At 29.2% G+C, this 26,045-nt stretch overlaps 1 protein-coding gene across 3 annotated transcripts in view; it reads left to right on the forward strand.

The window, feature by feature from the left end:
- Positions 1 to 2,210: 2,210 nt before the first annotated feature.
- LOC119604992 overlaps positions 2,211 to 26,045 on the forward strand; it is a 188,026-nt gene continuing 164,191 nt past the window's right edge. For all 3 annotated transcript variants that reach the window (XM_037957932.1, XM_037957929.1, XM_037957931.1), the window contains exon 1: positions 2,211 to 3,126. In XM_037957932.1, coding sequence (XP_037813860.1) covers positions 2,889 to 3,126 — 238 coding nt within the window. In that variant the 5' untranslated portion in view covers positions 2,211 to 2,888. The remainder of the gene's footprint in view (positions 3,127 to 26,045) is intronic.

Raw genomic sequence — 26,045 nt, forward strand, 5'->3', positions numbered from 1 at the left:
GATAATATCGTGAACTTGATTAAAAATAGAAATTAATATATTTTTAATTAACTTTTTGCTCCTAGTTGAAAAACCACTTGATCTAAACGATTATAATTTGTTAAGAGAATGATCTACATTAAAGTGGATCATGGATCTCTTTTTTACAAATCACTGTTAGTGTTTGATTTTAACGTTATAACAGCTTTAACATGTAAAATACCACATAATGGTGTGTATAATTTCAACATACATGAACAACAATAAAACTTGAGAAAATAAAAATAATACCGAAAAAAACTGTGTCAGATTGAAAATTAACAGCGGCAACAACAAAAAAAAAAAACAACTTAATACGAGTATGGCAGACATTATAATTAAAAATACACGAAAAAAATAAAAAAAAAGGAAACTACTACATACTACAACAAACTACATATAATTTGTAGAATAAATATAAATAATTTACAAAAGTTTTTTTTTTTACACACACTCCCATTTGCAGAACAATGTAATACACACTCTCAGAATAATTTCTATATGGTGGATCCTGCAGTTCGCGGTTTCTGTATCGCAGTGAATAGTTTACCTATCCAAAAATCAATTGGTTTTTAAGAGATTTCATTACCATACTTTACTTATATTGAAAGGAAATAATATCTACTTAGCAATAGATTGCCTGCGGGAAATTTCTATCAATTGATCCAAAAGTACCTGTTCCGTGATATGTGAAGATAATATTATTAGAAAAAGTACAGAAATGTGATAGGTGAAAACTAGACTTATCTCCTGATTGGATTGTAATAAATCCATGGTGATTTATTATGATTATAACTCCACATTAATATGGCATTAGCCTGAGAAGTGACAAATATTGAATAAATTTTGTTTTAGCAAATTGATTGAAATCTATTGATAAATACTCGAGACTTTTGGACATGTTAAATGACATGTTCTCTTTTTACGAGCGTGGAGTAACCCTTTTATTTAAAAAAATTTACATTTGCAAATTTTTATTATTGTTTCATTAATTAAGTTCCGTGACATGTCACAGAGTATGAAAAAGGTTTCAATTAACCCCATCGTAGGACATCGCCATGTTAAAGTGACAGGTCCCCACCATATAAAGTGTCAGAACTAGAACCGGTCCCTATCTCTTTAGAACTAAGGCGTGACAAATTTCGTATCAGTTCCCTTCGCCACAGGGTTACTACAGTTAGGCTAGGCTAACTAACTACTTTCTATGGTGCAGTAGGCAAAACAACTGCTGGGTAAATTCTATATATAAATAAAAAAACATCATGATAATTTCAGACAAGATTACAAACAAAAAAGAAAGAAGTATAGCATGAAAATATTGTACAAAAAAAAAAAAACGAATAGAAAAAAATAAATTAAACAAACAAAAAACAACTTTTTTAGTAAAAAACCGCATTTACAAAAAATAGTTAATAAAACAAAACTTTTTTGAGGCCATTAGTACTTTACGGTTTTTTCTTTCATTGAGCTCGTTTTATTTATTTTAAATTTTTTTTTATTGGTACAATTTTTTTGTCTGTAATTTTAGTATATACGCTGTTTTTTTATAATTTTCTACATACAAATGAAAAGTGTAAAATTTTTATAATATTTAGTTGTTTTTAGTTTTTCTGTACCAGTGTAATAAATAATGCCAAAGTTGTTGAGAAACCTCAATATAATAGCCTTCAATTAACATCCATGGAATACTAAATAATATATTGGCCGTTTAATTTCAAGTATCTTTGTACACAATTAATTTCTTCAATTAAAACTTGTTATATAATGTTAAACAAATTCTAGGAAATATATTTTATTTATAAATGTTGGCTAAAATATAAAAGTACAATGTACCAATCTGAAACAATCTTATGTGTTGCAAGATTGAATTCAATTAGACTGGTGATGAATTTCCTTAATACAACAAGTTCAGACACACATTTAGACAAAGTTTTGAATATTTTATATTTATTATTAACAATAATAATTTCTCAGCTATTGCAACAAAGAATGCCGAAAGTTATACTAACAAAAAAAACTCACCTTGATTAGCAAAATCTGTAAAGAAAAAACATTAAAAATCAATTAAAAAAACTAAATTTAAAAAATTAAACAAATACTTCTAATAAACAAAAGACTTTACTTGCAATATTTTTGTAATTACATATATAAATAACAAACTGACTGAAACTCTCTTGTCCTTTTAGAATCTTATTTTAAGATTTAAAAGGAAAATATGCCGAAATCACAAAAACTGCATAAAACTATTTTATTTTTCAACCTCTTTGGCAAGCAGAAAAATATCCTTTTTAAAACTCTTTATAAAAATAAATAAAATCAGCAAACAAAGCAAAAAAAACATAAGAAAGGAAAAGAAAAACTGCAACAGCACAAACACTTTTAATACCCAATGTGTTGTTGCATGCTATCAACTACAATAATCTGAAAGTAAAGAAAGCAACAGCAGCAGCAGCATACACACAAATTGCAGTAACAACAAAATCTGTTATTATAACAATATACAAAATATACTTTACTCAGCTTTAAATATAAAAAAACCTCCCTACTCACCCACAATAAGCTACATTTTGAATGCAACATACTATATATGTATGTGTGTATGCAAATGCAACAGAAGAAGTAGAAGCAGAAAGTATTTGTTAAACGAAGGGAGTAAAACACATCAACAGCATAAACTTTAGCAATAACAACAATATAATCACCATAGCAATTAAAGTACTTGCAACAGCAGCAACACTAGTTGTAGTAACAACAAAAATAATAAACAAATTTACTACGTTGTTGTCGTTTTTGGTGTGTGTTGTGTTGTTGACGTCGACGTCGTCGTCATCATCATCGTTGTCATCGTCATCGTTGGTGGTGGCATCATCATGACCCGTTTTAAAATAAAAAACTTAAAAATTCTATCTTCTTGTTGTCTGACTCTATGGTTTGCCATATTTGGCGCCTTGCAATTGGTGCGATGTAGTGAATTTCCTGAAAGAGAATGTTGTGATTTAACAACAACATCAACAGTGAGTCCCTTGCCAATACCGCCTGTAGTCCTACCAACGGATAAGACATTGTCAGCAACAACAGCTGTACAAACAATACCAACGGGCAGATCAGGTAAGTGAAAAATGCGGATATATAAGAAAAGTACTAAGTAAATGTATACAAAAAAAATTGGTTTGTTTGCTTGGTGAGATTTCTTTGTTGTAGCTATTTGTATTTCCTTATACAAAAAGCAAAAAATAAATAAAATAGTTGAAACATTTATTATGACCAAAAAAAAATTTGTTGTCAAAATTTAAATATTTAGAAGAACTATTCTATTGTCCCCGTCATTGGGCGAATAAAACGCAATATGGTGAAGAATTGTTCTAAACTAATTTTCAGATTTTTTTGATTCATTTAAAGAAACCTATTCCCATAACTTTTGGTAATTTTTAATTATGGTCTTAAGTTAACAAAATAAGAAACAAACAAGTAAGAGTGTTATATTCGGCTGTGACGAATCTCATATACTCACCATCAAACCGTATGCCTTAAAGGAATGCCCCCTCCTATAAATATTAGGGCGATAGTTGGAATATGGTTTAAGTCAATTATGGACCGAGCTCTTAACAAAATATTAATTTAAAAAAAATGTTAATTAAAAAAAAAAAAATATATAAACGTATTTTTTTGCCAGTAGTGGGCTCTAAAGTCATTTTCGGAAGGGGACCTTGTATGGGCGATAGGGTCAATTATGGACCGATCCTTACTAAATTTGGTAGAGAGATTTTGGCTCGTATATAACTTATGATTGTAGAATTTCATCACTTTACACGTATTTTTAAGCCAATGAGCGTTAAAAGAGTTTTCTAAAGGGGACCTTATATGGGGGGTAGGATCAATTATTGACCGATCTACATACAATTTGTTAGAGAGATTTTGGCTCGCGAGGAACTTACTTATGTCAAATTTCATCGTTATACTCGTATGTATTTTTTAGCCAGCAATGAGCATTAAAGTAATTTTCAGAAGGTGACCTTATATGGAGGGTAGGGTCACTTATAGGCCGATCCTAAAAAAAAAATAGTACGGAGATTTTGGTGTCGAATTTTATCACTTTACGCGTATTTTTAAGCCAGTAATGAGCGTTATAGTCAATTTTTAAGGGGACCTTATCCTCATAAAATTTAATGGAGAGATTTTGGAATTATATAAAACTTATTTATGTCGAATTTCATCGCTATACTCGTACTTTTCAAACAGTTATGACCGTTAAAACTGTATTTCGGGGGTCCACATGTATGGGGGCTATCCGAAAACGTGGAGCGATATTTCCCATTTTCAATACCAAACAAACCTTAGCATTAGAAAATATTTATGCAAAATTTGCTACTTCCAAGTGGTCCCTATCGTGATTTCAACAGACAGACGGACAGATGGACGGACGGACATGGTTAGATCGTCTTAGAATTTAATAAGTACCCAGAATATATATACTTTTGTGGATCTATGACCAATATTTCGGTGTGTTACAAACGCAATGACAATATGGTGGGTAAAAAAATGTCGAACATAATATTAAGCAATTTTATAAATATTGCACCCCTTGTATTATATTGATGTATAAATGTATGTGTGAAGCTGAAAACTGCAAAATATATATAAACATCATAATATAGTAGAAAAACAACTTAATTATTCATACTATTCGGTTCAAAATACAACAATTCTAGTTATTTATATGCAAATCAAGACATATTGGTTTTTGAAAGCAAATAATGAACATGACATTAGATGAAAGAGACAAAAGATAACAAATAAATATTTTTAGAGCAAATGCCATATGAATAATGAAAAGTTAAAGTGACAGATTTTTCTGAGTTTAAGATATTTTAAAATATCATTAAGCTGAAGTTCTAAAGAAAGCTCCGTAGTAATTATTTTTTAAGTATATTTCTAATTATTTCAAAGCGATTATACAATATGTTTGTATATTTTGCTATTAACAGTTCGAAACTATTCCCGATATATAAGAGTACCCGATTTTCTATATAATTTTTTAAATTATATTAAATAAAAAATACAGTAAATTCTTTATGGGAGTTGCAACTAATACACAGAAAAGTTCTACTACAACCATGCATTTATGTGTAGCATTGAAGAATGTAAGGAAAAAGAAAACGGAAATTTTAATGTCCGGCCGGCTTCGTCATTTAAACATGATTATTCATAAAATATAGATGAAAATGCATGTTGTAGTTTTTTTCAACTCTTTTTTGTTTCTTTTTCTACTATAACTTGACTGCCACAATGAATTAATACTTATGCGTAACATACAACCTTACATGCACGTAGATGTATTAAATATGTAAAAAACAATGAAAAATATGTATATGTAGTACATGCATAAAAACAAATCGATCGATTTTTCATTTACTTATGTATATGTAGCATCAGAGTGATGTCAATGTATTTTTAAATGAAGGTAGGCTAAAAATTCGTTTTTCAATATAGTTTACTACATAGTAATCCGAACTTTTTGTAATTTATTCCGTAATGTAACCATTATTTTGAAAATTGTTTTGAATTAATGTTCACAAATTTCCATATTAAAATTGTTTTAAATAGTTTTTCAGACTGACCTCTTATGCATATAAAAATTTATATATTTTTGTGTGTATGTGTGTTTAGGAATATAAATTTTTATTACTTACCACTACGGTGTTACTTTTTGTATACCGAGAATTCCTTTAGTTCGACCGGGACCAAGTTTATGTAGGATAGTTTGAGTAGTAATGTACTGATAGTGGCTGTTTTATTTACCAAACTAACCACATCTGTAAAGAATATTAACTTAAAAAACAGACAAACACAAAACTTATAGTATAAAGAATAATTGTTAACAATATACGACCCATAACTCTCGAAAAATTAAAAAGACTACCCTAATATTCAGTTTTTAAACCATGCATCTACACTCACAAACCCAATAACCAACAAACAGAAAATTAACTTTGAAGTGGTCATGTGTACAATATTGAATATACTACATATGTATTTATGTATTTACTTGTGTTTGTGTATTTAAAACATACATATTTGCAATATGTGTCGTAAGAAGTGTTCACTAGTAGAAAACTCCTGATAAAATAGCAAAAGAAAAAGGTAAGTAGAAAAAAATTAAAGGATATTTCTTTTAACATGAGCACGTAATCATTTTAAATTTTTTTTTTTATAATATTACGACACATACAATTGCGACTACCTTTTTGACATAGCGCACGCCAGTCACATGACTCTGCAATACATTCTTCATGCGTTTTTCTACCAACCCAATAGCCTTAAAGCAATAATAATTGTGCAACAATTGTACAACAACAAGTCATGTAGTTTTATTTTATTATTATTTTTTTTTTTCTTAAAGTACAACTAAAAGTTTATTACTTTTTAATATTAGTGAGTGAGCGAATGAGTCATTTTTTAGAGGAATTATTTAAGGTTGAAAGTCGCTAAGATTCATTAACTAATTTATATGTTTTAATATATTTTCTAATAATTTTTTCAAGAACTTATTTACAAATTTAGTGGCAGGTCTAACTTAATATGAAAAGTGTTTAGTATGATTGCATGAATTTCTTTATTGATTAAAATTTTTTCTCTGTAAATTGTCCTAGAATGCAGGAAATATTTCGATGTGTTAACAATGAAATTAAAAACTCAGTATTATGGGATTGTTTTGATGTTTGTAACAGCCAAAATAATTGCCCTATATCCAACATAAAGTATACCAATCACTTTCTTAGTTGGTTTAGCTATGTACACCGGTCTGTCTGTCTGTCTGTCCGTCCGTCTGTCTGTCTGTCTGTCTGTCTGTCTGTCTGTCTGTCTGTCTGTCTGTCTGTCTGTCTGTCTGTCTGTTTGTCTGTCTGTCTGTCTGTCTGTCTGTCTGTCTGTCTGTCTGTCTGTCTGTCTGTCCCAGAATGCAAGAAATATATCGATGTGTTAACAATGAAATTAAAAACTCTGTATTATGGAATTGTTTTGATGTTTGTTACAGCCAATATAATTGCTCTATATACAACTTATAAGCCAAAATAATTGCTCTATATCCAGCTTTCTTAGTTGATTTAGCTATGTCTATCCGTCCGTCCGTCTGTCTGTCTATCTCTCTATCTGTCCGATTGTATCTCCATTCAACATGGTCGCAATTTTCAAGATAATTTTATGAAATTTAAAATTAAATTAACTAAAGCTGCAGAAGTATGTTTCATAGATTCCCTTTACCAGTGGCGATATACCATTCTGATTACAATGTCTGAATACTTTCATGCGTTTTTGTTAATAACAGAATTTTCAATTGACCAACCAAGTTTCCCGTATACTTTTAATAAGGTATGTGAGTGAAAATAGCGGTTGGTAAAATGTTTTATTAATAGTTTTGCAGTAGTCATATATATACTTATCAACTTGACTAAAGCAAACAAACATATTTACAAACACATACAAAAAAATAACAAGTATATTTATAAATTATTAAATTTTCCACTGTAAACTCTTACTAACCACTCTACAAATATATTTAGTTTGGTCTACAACATTTTTTGATTATTTCTATGTATTACTTCCTACTTATATTAAGTTAACAATTTAAAGTTTTCAGTTTCGTTTTTTCCTCCTTTTTCCTATACAATGTTTCATTTCTTTTGTAGTTTTTTTTCGACTTTTTAACAAGTCATTGAAATTCAATCGATATTTTTTTAATAATTTCAATTATAGTTCCAAAGATATACATACGCACACAATGATGGCAATATGCTTCTAAATGTCCTCATTTTTAGTACTTTTTCTATAGAGTCCTTTTTAGTTAATAGCATTTCATTTTTGTGTATATATAGTAGAGAAGAGGGGTTAATGTACTTTATTATTGGAACTATTATTTTGTTTGAAAAAGAAGACAAAAAATACTGAACTGAAAAAACTAAAACTGCATATACTATACCTACTTACTTTGACAATTGACATTTTTAATATGTAACTAATTTGACAGCAAAATGGAATTTAATAATATTTGAAAAAAATGATGATAATCAAAAAAAATGTGTAATTCAAAATGAAAGTAGAACATAGTTGTTTTTTTTTACAACCATTGGAAAATATTGGCATTTATAATAACAAAAAATATATAAACATAAAATTAATAATGACATAAATTAATAAAGGCATATACAAAATTTAGAGACATTTTCTAAACTCTATGATAATGAATCGCAGTATGACATAGTAGAAGATAATGTAGACAATCCAAAGATTCCGGAAAATGTTTAAATTAAATTTCTATTCACACACAAACAGACAGACATTGTAAAATCGTTTACACTTAAATTAGGTTTTTCAAAATTAGAAAAACTCGAATTCAAAATTGCACAAATTCACAGATTTTTATTCTACCCTTTAATACTATTTACAGGAACAAAACAAATTCAAAATTAACATAATTTATAATGTAGAATTTTAATTAATTTAATATTATCAATTAACAGCTATTACATAGTCATTCATATGTTCAAACATAACACTTCCAATAAATGTTAAATATTTATCATGTTCAAATAAACAGAAAACAACAAATTAAGTAAAATAAATTAAAACTATTTTAATTATATAAATTGTTTACTCTAAATTAACTTAAATATAATGGAAAAAAATTTAGCAAACAATATATTATATTAATAAATTGTTAATAATTTTTAAATTAAAATTTTACAAAATTGTTTAATAAATAAAATTAAATGAACTTAATTAGTGAGATTAAGTGCTCATTTATAAACCAATTGTATGTGTTGTATGGTATTTGTAAGTATAATAGAATGGAATTGTATTATTTATGTTGAAAAAGTATTGCAATAAATTTTGAAATTCAAATGAAAAATGTAAATTTCAATTAAATATAATAAACACATGGAGCGTGGAGTATAGAAATGTGTAAATAGTTTCGAAAGAAAAACCATTTGTGTAAATAATTTTAAAGGCTAAGGTCTCATACCTTAGCTACTTACTATTTTTTTATATACCAACCATCAAAAAAGATGTGGGGTATATTGATTTTGTAACTCCGTTTTTTTACACTTCGAAATATTGGTCGTAGACCCACAAAAGTATATATATATTGGGTCCTTATTAAGTTCTAAGACGATCTAGCAATGTCCGTCCGTCGTCTGTTGAAAGCACAATAGGGTTCGAACAAAAAGAGCTGGAGAGCTAAAATTTTTCAAAAATTTTCTTTATAGGTAAAGTTTGTTTGATATTGCAAATGGGCAATATCGGTCTACGATTTCGTATAGCCCCCATACAAGTAACAACCTAAAAACACCTTTAACAGTAATAACTTTTTTTAGAAATTCGAGTATATCAATGAAATTCGACGTAAATAAGTTTCACATGATCCAAAATCTCCCTACCAAATTTTATAGGGATCGGTCCATAATTGACCCTACCCCCCTTTTAAGGTCCCCTTCAGAAAATTAATTTATCGCTAATTACTGACTTTAAAATACTAGTATAGCGATGAATTTTGACATAAATAAGTTTTGTATTATTAAAAAACGCTCTACAAAATTTTATCCCGTCCGGAATCGGTCCTTCAGTACTTCATCGTTGCACTCGTCATAAAAAGTATTTTATAATTCTTCATTAATAATTTTATGAGGATTGGTCTACAGTTGATCCCAGCCAAAAAAACAAAATATATCTACAAAATTTTATGAGTATCGATTCATAATTATCTCTACCCCCGAGGCCCCAAATTAAAGGTCCCCTTTAGATAATGACTTATACGCTTATGACTGAATTAAAATACGAGAACAGCAATGAAATTCAAAACGAATAAGTTTGAATTTCATTTTAATCAAATTTTATGACAATCAGTCCATAATTGACCATTCCGCCCATATATGGCTTAAAAATTGAACAAAAATATTTTGTTTTAAAAATTAATATTTTGTTATTTCGAAGGAGAACGTCCATAATTGACTTAAGCCCTATTACAAATATTTTCCTGAGGTTTACAGAGCAGCATTCTTTTTACGGGCTACAGTTTGATGGTTGGTATATAAGATTCGGCATAGCCGAATATAACACTCTTACTTGTTGGATTCTGATAAAGAATCATCGATTTTTCTTTAATAATTACATAGGCCAACGAAATGAACGTTTGAGAAAACTGATTTTAATGTAGTTTTAGGTGCTGAAACCGAATCTGATATCTATTTTCCTTTATCACCCACCATTTTCTCGCAAAGTGGTATCGTATATTTTGTTCATATATTTCGGATATTCTATTTAATTATAAAAATATATTAACGTTTAAGGGTTAATTTAGACTTTTTCGATTAAATCTTAAATACGGGACTTCATTATATATTTTGCCTAAGTTTCATTTAAATCGGTTGAAAACAATATAAAATCTAACTATGAAATAAAGTAAATAGCTTAAGTTTGACCTTCACAGTTTATGGGTTCAAAATTATTCGATTTTACTAAAACTTCAGATGTATATTTCCTATTATCTTGAATTATATGTATACCCCCTTATTGATAAACACAATTTTATTTTATAAACGATCAAATTTCGTATGGAAATTTTGTTTTAAGGGGGGATATTCTTTAAAAGTTTTATATAGAATGAATAACAGCAGAAAAAAAATCCTGTTTTTCAAAAATTTTACCAAAATATAATTTTTTCCGTAATCCTTGAAATTAAAATCGCAGGTACCGCTAATCTGTGAGAGATATCGACTTAATTCCTTTACTATTTTATTCCCTTCTTTATTGTCTATAAGACATATGGAACATTTCTCAAAACATTTACAATTTGGTTAACAAAATTGTTTAAAGTTTAAAACTTGAGTTTTTAAACTGCCGGCTGAAATATACGGTTTACGCTATATAATGTAAACCGTTAACACGTTTTGTAAAAATTTGTTCTTTACGAACTTAGTAATATAATGGTTATTAATCTAACTTTATAGGCGTCTTGCCGTTTTTAACATAAATATTGAGACTTTTGTATCCGGAGCCAAAAGAATATACCTCAATATACATACACATGGGTAATTTCGTGTCAAGTGACCCAACTTTTAATATCGATGTCTTCCGAATTTCATAAAGTTTGCACCAATGTTACATTCATTTGAATAAATCGCTGTGACGCAACCCCCCCTGTAACTCCAGTAGTTCTTGGCCGATTTTTTGAGTTGGGTCACTTAATATAAAATTTCCCGTATATATAAAGATCAGTTTAAACATTACAGATGGAGTGACAAATGTATTTATCAATAAGAGTTATTAATAACTTTGGGGAAGCAAAGTTCTTAAACTCATCTTATTATATGGCATTCTTTGAAACAACATGAAATGCCATAAATATATAAAAGCTTAATAAAATAGAGAATAACTCGTATAAAAAGAAACGTTTATTTCCACAAAAATATTAAAACCTATATAAAGAAAATAGAAAAACAATTGCACGTTTTCGGTAGAGAGAACGTGAGTGCATTAACTGTCAAACGGCATAAGATAAATTGAAATAAACAACAAGATGTTAAACACAAACAGAAAAATATGTACTTGCTCTTAACCATAACTATCTCTGGAATGCAAGCCATAAACGAATAGCCAAATATTTTAACATTTGACTATGAAACCATACTAAATATTTTATGATTATACGTAGGTTCGTAGCAGTAATAAACAATATGATAATAACATGTTTACACGTAGTTTTAAATAAAGATAAAGAGTGTTTGTAGTATCGGTGTCTTATATCAAAAGTATAAGCTAAAATTCAGTGATACATTAAGTCAATATTAAGATTTCTTAATTTTTTTATATCTTTCTTTCGTTTTTTTCCTTTTGCAAAAGAAATTCTAGTAAGAGTTTTTCAAGGAAACTATTACGTTTACGTTTATACTAAATATTATAGATTTATTATGGTTGAACTTTTGAAGGCCAAATATTTAGCATTGAAAGTTTGTTTCAGTAAGTAACAAGTACAGCGTGTCTTCAGGTTGTATTTGAAGGTATAGAATTGAGAATGCAACATCAATATTTGTTCAAAATGAAATGCATGTCTTCTGCTTATACATTTTTATACTCAGTTTTTTTTTTGTCGTTCCCTTTCATTGTTTCCTTCGTGTCTTTATTTTTACTTTATGGCTTGTTTTCGTAGTTTTCTTGAGGAATTGTTTTATTTTTTTTTTCAAGTTTATTTTGTTGCTGTGTGTACTGCATCTGTTGATGTTTTGCATACAAAATGAGCCCATTTTGCTAAACATTACTAAACTTGAGCAGAATATGAAAAATGAGTAGAGGTTTCTTAATGTTTTTATACCCTACACCACTTTAGTGGGGAGGGTATATTGAGTTTGTGCTGATGTTTGTAACGCACAATAATATTGGTCCTATACCCACCATAAAGTATATCAATCGGCTCAGAATCATTTTCTGAGTCGATTTAGCTATGTCCGTCCGTCCGTCTGGCCGTACGTCCGTCTGTCCGTCCGTCCATGTAAACCTTGTAATCAAACTACAGGTCGCAATTTTGAAGATAATTCAATGAAATTTGGTACATGATATTCTATTGTCCCAGGGACGAAGCCTATTGAAAATGGTTAACATCGATCCATTATTTCACCTAGCCCCGAAAGAACTGAACCCCCGAATAAGGCTTTTAAGTTCATAATTATGTTTAATATACTCATATCTCGACAAAAAGATGCAAATACCAAGTTGTATACAAGACTTAATGACCCTCACGAATTCCATAATAATAGCTTCTCATATGACCTTAGCCCCTATGAAAAGCCTCCATAAAAATGTCACTTAAATGTCCACAATTTTATTCAACAATAAACGGCTTAAGTATGTATATCTAAGGCAAGGTACAATTCAACTTAAATGCTTTATTATGGCAACTAAATCACATTATATTTTTGTCAAAGGTGTAGGGTATCATATGGTCGGCCCCGCCCGACTATAATTTCTTACTTGTTTTTTTAGTATGGACTTGTTTATACCTCAAAAAGAACATAGAGATGTCATTATACTGTGGTTGCTTTTAATGTGGTGAATTTTCTATTGGTTAATTTATGCTTTAAAACGTTTGTTTATTTTGACCTCAAGTGCAGCAAAATTCCATAATAACTTACTAATGTTTTCAAAGAGTTCAACATATTAAAAACCTGCCTGCTCCTTAATGGGAAAGAGGCAGTTTACATTAGGATCAACTGTTTAAAATATATTTCTTCGCGGTGTTTAATATAATACATAATTCCGGAAATAATTCAGGACATAACAGCCCTCTGACCTTTTTGATTGAAAAAACTCTAAAAGCACATAGTACTGATCGCCTAAAACCCAAACAAAGAAACCGTAGAAGCAAAAGTTCAAAGCTCTAATCTGAAAAGTTGAGTCTGGTATAAGGACGTTTAACATTTTCTAAATAATGTTTGACCTATAGTTATAACACAAATCTAAACCTTATTCGTATTTTGCACACTTTCCTTCAAGTATTGCACTTTCAATTTCATCTGCAGTCTAAGGTTAAACAAAAACAGTAGATAAAAAAAAAACTAAAAAAGATGAAATAAGAAAAAAAATCCGACATAGAAAGCCTTATAAATATTCTTGTCCAGGTAATGAAAGTTAAATGGAAAGTGGGCAAAATAAAGCTACAACAAAAAAAAGAAAGAAAGAAATAAATGCTTTTCAAACAAAATGGGTTATGAATAACTGATGAAGGAGATGCTCGTAGAAAAAAAAGCCAAAGTTATTCAGCACTACTTATTATTGCCACCACCACCACCATCATCATCATGGTGATGAAGCTGATGAGAACGATGAAGATGAAAATGATGTTGATAGTATTTTATTATTAAGTGGGTAAAAAGAAAGAACAAACAGAAAATATTTCATAAGAAAATATAAAATTTAACAACTTTATTAGTTTTTCTTTCATTCCTTTTTAATTCATCCAAATATATTTTCATTATAGCAGGAGTACAAGAAGGAAAATTGAATATTTTAGGTCGAATAGTTTAACTGGAGCGTTAATGTTTAATTAATTTTTGCAGTTGTGAACAATAAGCAAAAGTAGTGGCAGCAGCAATAAGAGCAAATTTAAAATGTGTGTTGACTACAAAGTTTTTTTTTTTTTTTTTTGAAAAACACTTAAAATGTTTTATTATAAAACTATGGTATTTTTCTCTAATAGAAACTAGATACAAGTCTATTGAAATTAAGACTTTTATTTTATGTTTTGTTTCTTTTTTACTTAAGAAGTTTCTTAGAAATATACAATTTATTTAGAAATAATGTAGCCATAATAAAATGATTCTTATTTCTTTATAAACTAATTCTAAATATTAGCCACCTTCTACCACTTTCCTTGTGTTTTTTTTTTTTTTCTCTAATTTTTAATTACTTATCGTTATTGACGTAAAAAGAAAATCAAATAAGCAATGTTCTTTCAAGTACTAGTTAGGACTCGTAATGCAATAATAAACTTTTGCTTTCACTGCAGTCAACGAATTCAAAAGAATTTTGCCTTATTCTCTCATAGCTTTCACTGAGAAATTTTCTATAAATTTTTCAATTTGAATTAAAAAGTCCGCTGATTTCTTTCTTTTTCTATTTGCCTTCTGTCGTTTTATTTCTGTTTAATATTAATCATAATATAAGCTCGAATAGTTTCTGATAGAGAAAAAAAAAAATATTTAAAAATAATCAAGTTTATTGAGTCTAGTAGAGAAAGCAACAAAAAATACTGAAAAAACTGAATAAACTGAAAAGTGCTATAATCTATATATATAAAATTCTAACGTTACTGACTGACTGACTGACTGACTGATTCACTGACTGATTCATCATCGCACAGCCTAAACGGTTGAAGCTAAAGAGCTGAAATTTGGACAGGAGGTTGGTCTCCCGCCAAATAGATCCACTAAGACGGGATTTTTGGAAATTCGAATGTTTAGGGGGTAAAAAAGGGTAAAAACGGGTAAATTCGGTAACCTTATATCTACTAAACTAGAAAAGATACAAAAAAAGTTTAAAGCTTATCGCCGTTCATTTAAAAAATAAACGGACAGGTGTCTGGTACTTTTTTAAAATTCGGCCCCTTTAGGGAATAAACGGGTAAAAACTGTATTTTGGTACTTTTTTCGCACCCCATGTATCTTTTAAACCAGTGTACATTCAAAAAATATTTTTGACTCCTTCATAACTTAACGAAAAAATAAAAATATGAATTTAGTACTTTTTGGATATTCGGACGTTTAAGGGGTTAAAATTGTACCTATTTTTGGTACTTTTTTCATAAAACATTGTTTTTGGTTTATTAACTTATACATATGAATACATAATAACGGGCTCCCACTACGATGTTGCAACTTTTTGGAATAGAATTTTTATTTCGTTAATGGGGAGGAAAAAAGTACCAAAAGGGGTAAAAACGGGAAATTTGATTTTATTCAACCACAATGATCCAATTTAGATAAAATTTTTAAATTTAGAAACACTAAATATCCTAATGGGGTGTTATTTGGAACCCCGGTACCAAGTGATATTTTTTGGTACTTTTCATTCTCCAACTGGTCCTTTTTGAGTTTTCTATGATATTGAAATAGAAACATGAAATTAATAATAAAGGGACTTTTCGCTACTTTTTCGTTCTACACAGGTACTTTTTTGAGTTTTCTTTAAAATTAAACCTAGAAACATGAAATTAAGCATGTAGAGCTCGGAGTAAATGAGAATCTATAAAATGGGACTTTTTGGTACTTTTTCGTTCTTCAAAAGGTACTTTTTGATTTTCTATAATATTGAACCTAGGAACATGAAATTAAACATGTAGAGACCGGAGTAAATGAGAATCTATAAAAGGGGACTTTTTGGTACTTTTTCGTCCTTCGACTGGTACTTTTTGAGTTTTCTATAAAACTAGCTTATTACCCGCTACTTTGTTAGCGAGGGTTTTTATAGAATGAGAAATATGTTGGCTCTTCATTTAGCAAGGAAAAAATAATATGTTTTACAAAGATTACAAATTTTTAAATATTGGTAATTCCCTAATTTGAAGAAATGATGATTGTATATGAGTACTCAATTTTAAGTACTTAAAAGTTCACTTTTATAGATTCTCATTTACTCCGGGCTCTATATGCTTAATTTCATGTTTTTAGGTTTAATTTTATAGATAACTCAAAAAGTACCAATCGAAGGACGAAAAAGTGCCAAAAAGTTCACTTTTATAGATTTTCATTAACTAAGGCCTCTGCATGCTTAATTTCATGTTTCTAGGTTTAATTTTATTGAAAACTCAAAAAGTACCAGTCGAAGTATGATAAAGTACCAAAAAGTCCCCTTTTATAGATTCTAATTTACTCCAGGCTCTACATGCTTAATTTTATGTTTCTAGGTTAAATTTTATAAAAAACTGAAAAAAGTACCAGTCGAAGAATGAAAAAGTACAAAAAAGTCTCCTTTTATAGATTCTTATTTACTCCGGGCTCTACATGCTTAATTTCATGTTTCTATGTTAAATTTTATAGAAAAATCAAAAAGTACCAATCGAAGAACAAAAAAGTACCAAAAAGGTCCTCTTTTATAGTTTCCAATTTACTTCGGGCTCTATATGCTTAATTTCATGTTTTTAGGTTCAATTTTATAGAAAAATCAAAAAGTACCAGTCGAAGAACGAAAAAGTACCAAAAAGTCCCCTTTTATATATTCTCATTAACTAAGGGCTCTGCATGCTTAATTTCATGTTTCTAGGTTTAATTTGATAGAAAACTCAAAAAGTACCAGTCGAAGGACGAAAAAGTACCAAAAAGTCCCCTTTTATAGATTCTCATTTACTCCGGGCTCTACATGCTTAATTTCATGTTTCTAGGTTAAATTTTATAGAAAACTCAAAAAGTACCAGTCGAAGGACGAAAAAGTACCAAAAAGTCCCCTTTTATAGATTCTCATTTACCAAGGGCTCTACATGCTTAATTTCATGTTTCTAGGTTAAATTTTATAGAAAACTCAAAAAGTACCAGTCGAAGGACGAAAAGGTACCAAAAAGTCCCCTATTATAGATTCTCATTTACTCTGGGCTCTACATGCTTAATTTCATGTTTCTAGGTTAAATTTTATAGAAAACTCAAAAAGTACCAGTCGAAGGACGAAAAAGTACCAAGAAGTCCCCTATTATAGATTCTCATTTACTCTGGGCTCTACATGCTTAAATTCATGTTTCTAGGTTAAATTTTATAGAAAACTCAAAAAGTACCAGTCGAAAGACGAAAAAGTTCCAAAAAGTCCCCTTTTATAGATTATCATTTACTCCGGGCTCTACATGCTTAATTTCATGTTTCTAGGTTAAATTTTATAGAAAACTCAAAAAGTATCAGTCGAAAGACGAAAAAGTACCAAAAAGTCCCCTTTTATAGATTCTCATTTACTAAGGGCTCTACATGCTTAATTTCATGTTTCTAGGTTAAATTTTATAGAAAACTTAAAAAGTACCAGTCGAAGGACGAAAAAGTACCAAAAAGTCCCCTTTTATAGATTCTCATTTACTAAGGGCTCTACATGCTTAATTTCATGTTTCTAGGTTAAATTTTATAGAAAACTCAAAAAGTACCAGTCGAAGGACGAAAAAGTACCAAAAAGTCCCCTTTTATAGATTCTCATTTACTCCGGGCTCTACATGCTTAATTTCATGTTTCTAGGTTAAATTTTATAGAAAACTCAAAAAGTACCAGTCGAAGGACGAAAAAGTACCAAAAAGTCCCCTTTTATAGATTCTCATTTACCAAGGGCTCTACATGCTTAATTTCATGTTTCTAGGTTAAATTTTATAGAAAACTCAAAAAGTACCAGTCGAAGGACGAAAAAGTACCAAAAAGTCCCCTATTATAGATTCTCATTTACTCTGGGCTCTACATGCTTAATTTCATGTTTCTAGGTTAAATTTTATATAAAACTCAAAAAGTACCAGTCGAAGGACGAAAAAGTACCAAAAAGTCCCCTATTATAGATTCTCATTTACTCTGGGCTCTACATGCTTAAATTCATGTTTCTAGGTTAAATTTTATAGAAAACTCAAAAAGTACCAGTCGAAAGACGAAAAAGTTCCAAAAAGTCCCCTTTTATAGATTCTCATTTACTCCGGGCTCTACATGCTTAATATCATGTTTCTAGGTTAAATTTTATAGAAAACTCAAAAAGTATCAGTCGAAAGACGAAAAAGTACCAAAAAGTCCCCTTTTATAGATTCTCATTTACTAAGGGCTCTACATGCTTAATTTTATGTTTCTAGGTTAAATTTTATAGAAAACTCAAAAAGTACCAGTCGAAGGACGAAAAAGATCCAAAAAGTCCGCTTTTATAGATTCTCATTAACTAAGGCCTCCGCATGCTTAATTTCATGTTTCTAGGTTAAATTTTATAGAAAACTCAAAAAGTACCAGTCGAAGGACGAAAAAGTACCAAAAAGTCCCCTTATATAGATTCTCATTTACACCGGGCTCTACATGCTTAATTTCATGTTTCTAGGTTAAATTTTATAGAAAACTCGAAAAGTACCAGTCGAAGGACGAAAAAGTACCAAAAAGTCCCATTTTATAGATTCTCATTTACTCCGAGCTCTACATGCTTAATTTCATGTTTCTAGGTTTAATTTTAAAGAAAACACAAAAAAGTACCTGTGTAGAACGAAAAAGTAGCGAAAAGTCCCTTTATTATTAATTTCATGTTTCTATTTCAATATCATAGAAAACTCAAAAAGGACCAGTTGGAGAATGAAAAGTACCAAAAAATATCACTTGATACCGGGGTTCCAAATAACACCCCATTAGGATATTTAGTGTTTCTAAATTTAAAAATTTTATCTAAATTGGATCATTGTGGTTGAATAAAATCAAATTTCCCGTTTTTACCCCTTTTGGTACTTTTTTACTCCCCATTAACGAAATAAAAATTCTATTCCAAAAAGTTGCAACATCGTAGTGGGAGCGCGTTATTATGTATTCATATGTATAAGTTAATAAACCAAAAACAATGTTTTATGAAAAAAGTACCAAAAATAGGTACAATTTTAACCCCTTAAACGTCCGAATATCCAAAAAGTACTAAATTCATATTTTTATTTTTTCGTTAAGTTATGAAGGAGTCAAAAATATTTTTTGAATGTTCACTGGTTTAAAAGATACATGGGGTGCGAAAAAAGTACCAAAATACAGCTTTTACCCGTTTATTCCCTAAAGGGGCCGAATTTTAAAAAAGTACCAGACACCTGTCCGTTTATTTTTTAAATGAACGGCGATAAGCTTTAAACTGTTTTTGTATCTTTTCTAGTTTAGGAGATATAAGGTTACCGAATTTACCCGTTTTTACCCTTTTTTACCCCCTAAACATTCGAATTTCCAAAAATCCCGTCTTAGTGGATCTATTTGGCGGGAGACCAACCTCCTGTCCAAATTTCAGCTCTTTAGCTTCAACCGTTTAGGCTGTGCGATGATGAATCAGTCAGTGAATCAGTCAGTCAGTCAGTCAGTCAGTCAGTAACGTTAGAATTTTATATATATAGATAGATTTAACCTAGAAACATGAAATTAAGCATGTAGAGACCGGAGTAAATGAGAATCTATAAAAGGGGACTTTTTGGTACTTTTTCGTCCTTCGACTGGTACTTTTTGAGTTTTCTATAAAATTTAACCTAGAAACATGAAATTAAGCATGCGGAGGCCTTTGTTAATGAGAATCTATAAAAGGGAACTTTTTGGTACTTTTTCGTCCTTCGACTGGTACTTTTTGAGTTTTCTATAAAATTTAACCTAGAAACATAAAATTAGCATGTAGAGCCCTTAGTAAATGAGAATCTATAAAAGGGGACTATTTGGTACTTTTTCGTCTTTCGACTGGTACTTTTTGAGTTTTCTATAAAATTTAACCTAGAAACATGAAATTAAGCATGTAGAGCCCTTAGTAAATGAGAATCTATAAAAGGGGACTTTTTGGTACTTTTTCGTCCTTCGACTGGTACTTTTTGAGTTTTCTATAAAATTTAACCTAGAAACATTAAATTAAGCATGCGGAGGCCTTAGTTAATGAGAATCTATAAAAGGGGACTTTTTGGTACTTTTTCGTCCTTCGACTGGTACTTTTTGAGTTTTCTATAAAATTTAACCTAGAAACATGAAATTAAGCATGTAGAGCCCGGAGTAAATGAGAATCTATAAAAGGGGACTTTTTGGAACTTTTTCGTCTTTCGACTGGTACTTTTTGAGTTTTCTATAAAATTTAACCTAGAAACATGAATTTAAGTATGTAGAGCCCAGAGTAAATGAGAATCTATAATAGGGGACTTTTTGGTACTTTTTCGTTCTACAAAAGGTACTTTTTGAGTTTTCTATAAAATTTAACCTAGAAAAATGAAATTAAGCATGTAGAGCCCGTAGTAAATGAGAATCTATAAAAGCGGACTTTTTGGTATTTTTTCGTTCATCAAAAGGTACTTTTTGAATTTTTTATAATATTGAACTAGAAACATGAAATTAAGTATGTAGAGCCTGGATTAAGTGAGAACATATAAAAGGGGACTTTTTGGAACTTTTTCGTTCTTCAAAAGGTACTTTTTGGATTTTTGTATAATATTGAACCTAGAAACGTGAAATTAAGCATGTAGAGCCCGGATTAAGTGAGGACCTATAAAAGGGGACTTTTTGGTACTTTTTCGTTCTTTAAAAGGTACATTTTGAATTTTCTATAATATTGAACCTAGAAACATGAAATTAAGCGTTTAGAGCCTGCATTAAGTGAGAACCTATAAAAGGGCACTTTTTGGTATTTTTTCGTTCTTCAAAAGGTACTTTTTGTGTTTTTTATAATATTGATCCTAGAAACATGAAATTAAGCATGTGGAGCCCGGAGTTAATTAGAATCTATAAAAGCAATCAGGGACTTGAGTGAATGAAAATTTAAACTGGAACATTTTCTGGTACTTTTTGAATTTTGTATAATATTGAACTTAGGAACATGAAATTAAATAAAATAGGTTTTTTGGTACTTTTTCGTACTTCACTGGTACTGGTACTTTTAGAGCTTTCTAAAATATTGAATATATAAACATAAAATTAAACACGCAATATCCCAATTGAACGAAAATTGAAAAAGAATACTCCGGTACTTTTTTGTTCTTTTACTAATACTTTTCGAATTTTCTATAATATTGAACCTAAAAACATAAAATTGGACATGTATCTTTATGCGATTTTTTTGGTTTCTTGTTGAAAATTAAACATGCGTCATCCTGATTTAATGAAAATATATAAAAAGGCACTGTCTGGTACTTTTTCGTTCTTCAACTGTTTTTTTTAATTTTCTGTAATATTGAGACTAGAATCATAAAATCAAACTTAAAGAGTTCTCTAAAAGGGGAATTTTTGATATTGCAGATATATATACATTTACAATAATGATATTTATTTTATTCCATTACGATGAGGGTAGCGAAGCACACTGGGTATAGCTAGTATTGAATAAGTTTTCCAACAAAATCAGAACAAATATTGATAAAAAAGCAAACAATTATTATTTTATATTGAAAGATATAAAAAGTTTTATTAAAAGAGGTGAGATAATAATAAATTGAAAACTGAATAGAGTTTGAGGTCAGAAATCTTTAATCTTTGACCTTTAAATATGTAAGAGGTTGCAGAAAGAACGTATCTTATTTATCACTTGTTTTCTTTTGTTGGAAAAAGCTTAAATACTATGGCTTTTATGTGTAAAACTTTTTCAGAGTAATCTAACATTATCCTTGGAAAGGATTATAAACAATATTAGATCGCGATTAAATATCATATATTTGTTGCAAGACGAAGATCTCAGGTATGTACTGAACGGGATAAATAAACGCTGACCTCAGTATAATTTGTGAAAAATATCTCCAATTTTTTTGAATTTGTTCTCAATTAACTAGTAGTTCTAGAACAGATAAAAGCACAATCACTTCAGATTCTAAAATATATTCCTTGGCACCAGTGAAATCGTCATTACTTTTAAAACCCGTACTGTGAAACATTATTGTAACTTTGTAAATCATACACAAGTTTAATGAAAAATTTACTAGATTCTATAAACTTTTTCATCGTCATTTTTGTCATTTTAAGTCCGATCGTAACATATAATATATCAGTGTCCATGACTTGACTGTAGCTACATTTCATCTTTAGAAGATTTTTTAATTAAACGTAATATTCTACGCCCGACTTCTGATATCTCGTATCCTTCCCCAAAATCTGAAATTGTGGCTATACAGGAATAAAGAACATTTAATTATATGGTATGTTTATTGGCTTTTGAAATGCTCAATTTTATGCATAAACAGCTATTTTATAGATATTTAAAACTCATCAAATATTTATTATCAACCGTTCACAACAAACAATTAATTTGCCAGGAAAAACATTCGAAAACATTTTTCTTGAAAATGAATTATAAAACTGAAATCTTTTTTATTTTTTTAGTTACAAACCATTTCAGATCCTACTTCCTATCAAAAAAGAAGAAAGTTAATAATACCTTACAGCACTATAGTGGTTTAGCTATGTCCGTCCGATTGTAATCAAACTACAAGTCGCAATTTTTCATATAATTTGATGAAAATAGGCTCATATGTTTCATTTCATCCTAGGACGAAGTTGTTTGAAAATGGATTAAATCGATCCATTATTCTCCTAGCCCTCATACAACCCGAATAGGGGTTTGGAGCTCTAAATAATAGCTTCAAGGTCGTTAATTCCTCCTTAAACACAACCATTATGATGAGATTCAGCATATCTAACTCCTATATGAACATAAATCCCTTTTGGGAAGGATTCGAGCTATCAGAAATCGTTCATAGAATATGACGTCGAATTATAAAATTGTTTAAGAATTAAATTTTGCTACATTCAAGCTACATAAATATTGATGTTTGATATGTTACGATCGGACTTAAAATGGCGACGTAATATATAAAAAACCAAAAGGGCGGTATTTCTAGGCGTGGCAAAAATATCTTTAATCGAAGGGGGTGACTGACTCAAATATTTTTTCGACCCACCCTAATGTACACACATTCCAAATTTTTTAAAACGAAAATCAACAAATTTATTTAATTTGATATTAGTTAGCTTGTATGTGTAATGATGATGTCTAGTACAAATAAATTAACTTTTAACCTCAAACATTATGGGGAATTATTATTACAATGATGCATCAAACCCCAAAATGATTATTGTTATTGTTGTCGTTGTTGTTTTATTTTATGTATTTATTATGTATTTCTCTGCACATAATGTCAAAATGACCCACTTTGATATTGTTACTCATAACTAATTTAACAAAGTAAAAAAGTCTAACAAAACACAAATATGAAAACATACAAATTAAAAACATATTATAGACATTCATTATACTATGCACTCACAACACACAACTAACATAAAATCCCAGCAAACAAACTAAGGTTTTACAACTTGACAAAAGAATATTTAAAACCTCTTTAAGAAAGTTTCTCAATATATTCTTCTCAAATACATAAACTTGAGAATACCTTTAATATAGCGACAACCAAATTTTAAATAGCTTTTTTTAAATAAAAGTTTTATATAAAAAAAATTTTAGAAATTTTTTCCAAAAAAAAACTGGCAAAGGGAACCACTTCAGATTATTGAACAACATTCTTGGAACTAGTGATGTCACCATTACTTCTGGAACCAGTTCTTCGGAACATTACTGTGGTTTTAAAATGCTTCTAAAGAGTTTTTAAGGAACTAATTATTTGACAATTTCTCTGACAATTTCGAACAAATTTCATTGGTCTCAACTCCAAATTAAACTAAACTGAAACTAACACAATTTTTCCTGAAAATGTTTAATAAAATTTAAAAAATAATAATTTCAAAAAATATTTATTTTAAAAACATTTAATATTTTATAAAGGTACAAATATTGGTAAAAATGAGCTGAAGTAATTTTCAGCCAAAATCATATGTAGTAAAATTGTAGGTAAACATTTTCTAAGAATAGGGCAGAGGAAATGAATACTAGTAAACCTTTGGGTCCTGTCCAAACACACACAAATGCATAGTTAAGTTATTCTCATGAATATATGAAAATAGAAAGAGAGAGAAAAAGCGAAAACTCAAAGCACAATAAATTCAATATAAAGTTAATTATAAAGTTAACATATGTGTATATGAATATACAAATACATATTTATGTACTAATGTGTTCTTGTAATCATAAAGATAAGACAAACTAGAGTACTTAAATATAAAAATTCTAACTTAGAAGAATTCTATTTAAATTTCTTGAAAGGAATAATTTTTAGCTAGGCCTTTTACAAACACAACATGCTTTTCATGTATGTATATAATGATGTCAATGTAAAATTAGAGAAAAAAACTATTATGGATATAAAAAACATACGTACTACAATACTACATATATCATGTGAATGCAGAGCATATTCCGAAAGCTTTTTCCCATTATCATTAAAGTTATGTTTTTAAGCCAAAAGAATGAACTGAAAAAAGAAACAAACAACATCTCTGGATAATGTTTAAACAATAACAGAAATAAGTAAAATGTAAAATGTAAAAGAATAAAATGAAGCGGAAATAAGTAAAAGAAAACATAATGAAATATGCATCAAGTGACCGTACTTACATACATATGTACATATAGAATATGTATGTACATAAAACATATATGTATGTATGTGTGGTGAAATATGCAATAATATTTTAAATGCATGTTGAGGAATAGAAGCAGAGAGAACTAATCGTAAGTTTAAAGTCTTACAGTGTGATTATTATAAGAACTGCTGTCAACAAACTATATATGTATAAAAAGAGGGAGACAGCTTGTGGTGGAAGGGAGCGAATGTCGAAAGACCCAATATTTGACGTTTATAGGAAAAAATCATTAATGAATGAAAGCAGTTTATTCTAATAATAATAATAAGGTTTTTTCTAAAATAAATACATATACGGGATTTCATGTGAAGTGATCCAACTTTTGAAATCGATGTCTATCGATCGGGATGCAATTTGATCCAATTGGATTATAGTTTATATATAATTTTTCAACAAGATCGGTCAACGACTCTGTGAGCAGTGTTGCCAAATTAGGCTTTTTAAGGCTAAATTTAGCCTTTTTATTTATCATTTAGCTTCGAAGTTTTTGTTTTACCTTCTGGTCTTTTCTAGCCTTTTTGCCGTTTTCTTATTTTTATTATGATAAGAGTATTAGGAAATTTTCCCAGATTTGAAAATTCTAACAGTTTTTATAACAAATGTTTAACAAGTAGTATTATATTTTGATTACAAATATTAGTTTTCTTATTTGTCATAATTACACAGCATGTATTTTTTCAGTAATGGACACCACTACGGGATAAAGTACCAAAAAACCCTGTATCCCAGTTTTTAGCAAAAAAAAGTAATTTTCTCTGGCTCAAGTTGTAGCTCTTGCCATAAAGAACATATGGAATAAGAAACGTCGTCTCCATTTCTTAATTTCAAGTGCAAATTTTTACATTGTGAAATTGTACCATTTTTATTGACGACAACTGTACGTATACGTGTTAAATAATTTATCGATATAACAAATATTAAGTATACGCCTAATTTAGAGAAGTACTTGAAATATTTTTTTAACACGTAAAAAAAAGTGATTTTTTTTAAGTTTTTTGCAATTTTGATCTTTAACATGAATCGTAATTTTGAAGAGAACAAAAATAAGTTTGGTACATACGCAGTTTTTTTACAGAAATTTTAAAAGGACACTTTTATATTTTACTCACTAGAAAGATTAGGTATTTAGGCAAATAAATAATTTCTCTTAAACTATATAACATTGTCAAAATACAAAATTTAATTAAGAACTTTATGTTCTATTTCATTTTGCAACCATTATGAAAATAGCAGCAATGATACATTGTATATTCAAAAAAA

The sequence above is a fragment of the Lucilia sericata genome, unplaced genomic scaffold, assembly GCF_015586225.1.
Source record: "Lucilia sericata isolate MDLA Ls3-8-SP2 unplaced genomic scaffold, ASM1558622v1 Contig000449F_arrow, whole genome shotgun sequence".
Taxonomy (NCBI): Eukaryota; Metazoa; Arthropoda; class Insecta; order Diptera; family Calliphoridae; genus Lucilia; species Lucilia sericata.